Below are 4481 nucleotides of genomic sequence, written 5' to 3'. Positions count from 1 at the left end.
AACTAGCGAAGACGAAGAAACCCGTAGTGCCAATTAATTATTATTGTTGAAAATATTTTATATTTTTGTAATATTCGAATAATTTTTTTTTAATGTTTTAATTTTATTTTGGTTTTATTTTATATATATATATATATTATATAAATAAAATAAATATTTAAAAATAAAATAAAGAAACATTTATTTTATTTTTTTATTTATTTTTTTGTGTTTTTCAACGGTTATTCCAACGGCGATCCGTTGGAATCAATTTTCAATTCCAACGGACGGCCGTTGTAAATACCGTTGTAACATTTCGACGGCATTTCCAACGGCAATTCCAACGGATATCCGTGGCAAATACCGTTGTAAATCCGTTGGAATATTTCTAACGGATATTCTAACGGTCCCGTCGGAAACTAGTCACGGATGTCCGTTGGAATTTCCGTTGATATATTCCGACGAACAAATCCGTTGGAATTCCGTTGAAAATATACCACGGAAGAACCGTTGGAAATCCGTTGAAATATTCCAACGGATGAAGGCGTTGGAATTCCGTTTGAAATTTGCCACGGAATTCCAACGGATCTGCATTTCTAACGACTGATTTCCAACGGATATATCCGTTGGAAATCCGTTGGAAAAGTCGAATTCCAACGGATTTTCGGCCATTTCCAACGGATTTGCCGGTTGGAATTTGGGGTTTTTTTTTGTAGTGCACAACACACACGCATTCACATACACACATACACATACATATACACATATTCACATTCACATATATACATAACACATACATACACATACATTCACATATATACATATATATATCTATATACACGATATATATACACATACCTTGGCAAATTTTGAAGAAAAATAATTTGTTGGAGAAGATTGGAGAAGATTGAGATTTTTTAAAAAAAAAATTCGGAGTCTGGAGGAGAAAGACGAAGTCGCAGCTTTTATTAAGTGTTGCGACGGACATTGCCGTCGCAATCCGTCGCAAAACGAAAAATAAACCGCGAAAATTTAAAATTTTTCATCGAAAATAACGAAAAAAAATAAAATTTGGATTTGCGACAGAAATTTCTGTCGCAATTCATCGCAAAACGAAAAATGTCGCAAATCTGTCGCAAATTCTAAAAATAAATAACATAAATTAAAAAATAAATAAAATTAATATATACGACGAAAATTTCCGTCGCAAATCTGTCGCAAATTTTGCAGATATTAAAATTTATGTCGCAAATAATATTTGGTTTTGCGACGACGACATTTTCGTCGTATTCCGTCGCAAATTGCAAATTTGCGACGGATTTTGCGACTATTTACGACGGAATAAAAATTTTCGCATTCCGTCGCAAAACCATCGAATTCTGTCGTAATTTGTTTGCGACGGAAAAATTCCGTCGGTAAATTTCATCGCTATATGAAGATTTTCTTGTAGTAAATTCTCATGTGGAAGCGGCTTTACTGATCAAAAACTATAGCAACAGTCATAAACCTCTCAAAAAGATGGATGTAAATGGTACCAAAATTCAAGCAAGCGACAGTGGGTGTCGCCTCGATGCGATGGCGAGCAGTGCGTCCCTCAATGTGCGGTCTATCTTCCATCGAATCTCCGCTGCCGTGCACGCTTTCCCCTTGAAGATCATGTTGTTACGTTCCCTCCATATCTCGTATACCGCCATTTGGGTAATAAGCTTGACGATGACTAACTGACCACGTTCGCACGAGTTACGACTATGGAAGAGGAAGTGATCGGATGCAAAATACAGGACAATCGAGTTCGGTGGTGTCCATGATTCAAGAGAGTCACCAGAGGCAGATGGAGATACTGAAGTTCGAGGAAGAGATGGTGAGGCCTCAGAGGGAGATTGAAAAGCAAGAAGCTGAAGCTCAGACGATGAAAACTTCAAAGAGGCTTTGCGTTCGGACATTAATGTGTTTGCGTGTTTTGGTGTCTTTGTGTGTTTTGATGAATCTTGTTGTGAGTTTCTGTAACGGTCCTTTTTCCTTTCATCATTGATGTATAAATAAAACATCGAACTCTTACTTTTCATAAAAAAAAATTAAAATGCATAATAAATTACTTCACTTTCTTGGACAACAAGAAATGGTTCCATCTTCGGTTGCTGGATAATTCAAGAAACCCTAATTCGCAAATATCAAAAATCGAAGTCCTATGGTGCAAAAATGTGGGCCCCTTTAGCGCCTAGTCAGCAAATTTATCTGATGGATATTTTATATTCTCTTGCCTAAGAGCGCGTGAAGACACGCGCAGCCTTTGGGATCGGTCGTCGGTTGAGTTACTGACCACGACGACATAAAATCAGCGGAGGAAAAAAAAAAGAAATCTTAAAAAAAAAAGGAGAGGAACGATGGCGGAAGGAAAAGCCGACGAACAGCTCTTCCAGCTTCTTTCAGGTCTTCTTCATCAGGTTTCGAATTTCTGTCTTCGATTCTCGTTAGATTACATTTGTGAATTCAATCTCCTTTTTCCTCTCTGGGTATGTGGTAAAATTACTTGGGTTTGCCGAATTTGATCAGAACTCGTTACGATCTGGATCTGTTCTTCTCGATTTTGGGTTCTTATATCTCCAAAGGTTTCATCTTTAAGCTTCGTTAAGAGATTCCCTTGTCCTGATTTCTTTTGTTGCATGATTAATCGAATTTCCCTTTTGTTATTGGTTCTGATTGCTCGAAAGTTGAATTCCCTGTGTTGTATCATGATCGAAGCTGTTAGGCTCCGTCGCTGTGTTTAGATGTATCCGACAACGGCATAAGGGTTGTAAGCCCTAGATAAAAACGAAGAGCTTGTCGGAAGGGCTGGTCCGAGTAATGCGATATGATATTGTATCAGGTGGAATCTCTGACGAACACAGAGGAGGTTGAGCTGCGATCTAAGATTGAAGCGCTTGGTCTTGAAGTGACGAAACTACCATCCAAGTCTGCTCATCATCTGGACGAGGTCCCAATCCATAGTTATGATCCCATTTTTTGTTTCCTTTTTTCTGGTTTATCATTGGTCAATGATCTTGGTTTGTGTGGTGAAGGTGGAGATAGCGAGGGAGCTCGATAAGTTATCAGCAAAGTTAGACGACGTGGATGAGATGATATCGACGGCCATGGCCGAGGATCCGCAAGTGAAGTCGCTGCTGAGCGGAACGGCTGATGTGTGGATGCCTGTTATCACCGCCAACGCTGACGAGAGGCGTAATTTTGCCCCCACTGTTTCCGATTCTTCTACCCAACATCACGATGATGACGATGATAACAAGGGCTCGTAGCTTCCATTTGCTGTTTCTGGGTGAATTTGCTGCTTCTTTGTTTCTTCATAATGTCAGCATCTCTTGGACATAAGCTTACTGGAGTTTTTGGTGTATCCACCTTCGATTTTCATCTCCTCTGTATTTGCTGGTCAGACTATCCATTACAGGGTCAGAGCACAGTAAAATGCGAAGAGAATTTGGATATCTAACCCACAAGATCAAGACGCAGAGGCTAGGAGCAACCCGAGAGGGACCGGAACGAGAGGGTCAGGCAAGGCGGCGGCCAAGAGCGAGGTGAAAGGGCAGTCGAGTACTCTTACTGACCAAAACCTGAACACAAAGATTGGATCCTCACCAGCATCGGGTCCGTACTCGCTCCGAACGATAGATGAATATCCGAAATTTAAGACAAACGGTTACTCAAAACTTTGAGAACCCGTGATCGCTCCGATTAAACTGCTCGCGTAGAATTGTAACAGACGCAAGGAGCTCATCAACTGAAGGCGCAAGTGCTCTCGCCTCCAGGTCATGTCACAATAAAACTGGACGTAGTTTATTTCATTACGTGTTCCAATTATTATCTATCCGAAGGGCATAACAAATGGTACCACATCGGTTCTTATCTCGGAGCATGAACTGATGCCCCATAACGAATTCCTGAATAGTTTACACTGAAATCGTTCTTCGGACAAAAGTGCTAATCGCTGTCCAACAGGTAGTCCGCAACGCTGGCGAACCTTGACCAAATCACAGGATATGAAGGTTGGCCAAATTCAAGCAGCTTTCTCGCAGAACTTGTCGAGCCAATCCATGGTAACACTCTTAGGCCTCTCCAGTGGCAGCCCTAGAGCCCTGTCCCATATCAACTGAACCATTCCCACCCCCAAATTCAAGTGTTAGCTCACATATATGGCCGCGGTCTCATTTCTAAAAGACGGGTCTAAATGTCGCAATAATAACAGATATACCTGCGAGCATATCCCGAGGCTTCGTGAGACACCAAAGAGCACAGTGTAGTACCTGCCACCCGAGCACATGTTAACAGAAATTTGGCAGTAGAAGGATAAAGACATACACATATCGACCGGGTTTACCGTGCTTCGGTTAGACCATAATGGTTCATTGGGAATGTCTTATGAAAAGATTGATGTTTGCAAAAATGGTTGCATGCTGTATTGGGGTGAAGAAAAAGAATTGGTTAGGTGTAAATTCTGTGGGACTAACAGA

The 4481-nt window shown here is 40.7% G+C and overlaps 2 protein-coding genes across 5 annotated transcripts in view; one reads left to right on the top strand and one right to left on the bottom strand.

Moving 5' to 3' along the window:
• Positions 1-2309: 2309 nt before the first annotated feature.
• Positions 2310-3388, top strand: LOC104817151. The gene is made up of 3 exons (XM_010546227.2): positions 2310-2423; positions 2846-2953; positions 3039-3388. The coding sequence occupies exons 1-3, from the start codon at positions 2364-2366 to the stop codon at positions 3270-3272; spliced, it is 402 nt and encodes a 133-aa protein (XP_010544529.1). The 5' UTR covers positions 2310-2363; the 3' UTR covers positions 3273-3388.
• A 356-nt stretch (positions 3389-3744) lies between these two features.
• The window catches only part of LOC104817150 (citrate synthase 4, mitochondrial), a 4703-nt gene continuing 3966 nt past the window's right edge, over positions 3745-4481 (bottom strand). For all 4 annotated transcript variants that reach the window (XM_010546226.2, XM_010546223.2, XM_010546224.1 and 1 more), the window contains exons 19-21: positions 4349-4376; positions 4223-4274; positions 3745-4120 (exon numbers count right to left, since the gene is read on the bottom strand). In XM_010546226.2, coding sequence (XP_010544528.1) covers positions 4028-4120; positions 4223-4274; positions 4349-4376 — 173 coding nt within the window. In that variant the 3' untranslated portion in view covers positions 3745-4027. The remainder of the gene's footprint in view (positions 4121-4222; positions 4275-4348; positions 4377-4481) is intronic.

The sequence above is a fragment of the Tarenaya hassleriana genome, unplaced genomic scaffold, assembly GCF_000463585.1.
Source record: "Tarenaya hassleriana unplaced genomic scaffold, ASM46358v1 Cleome27, whole genome shotgun sequence".
Classification (NCBI taxonomy): domain Eukaryota; kingdom Viridiplantae; phylum Streptophyta; class Magnoliopsida; order Brassicales; family Cleomaceae; genus Tarenaya; species Tarenaya hassleriana.
This window is presented reverse-complemented; position numbering and strand designations above follow the sequence as displayed.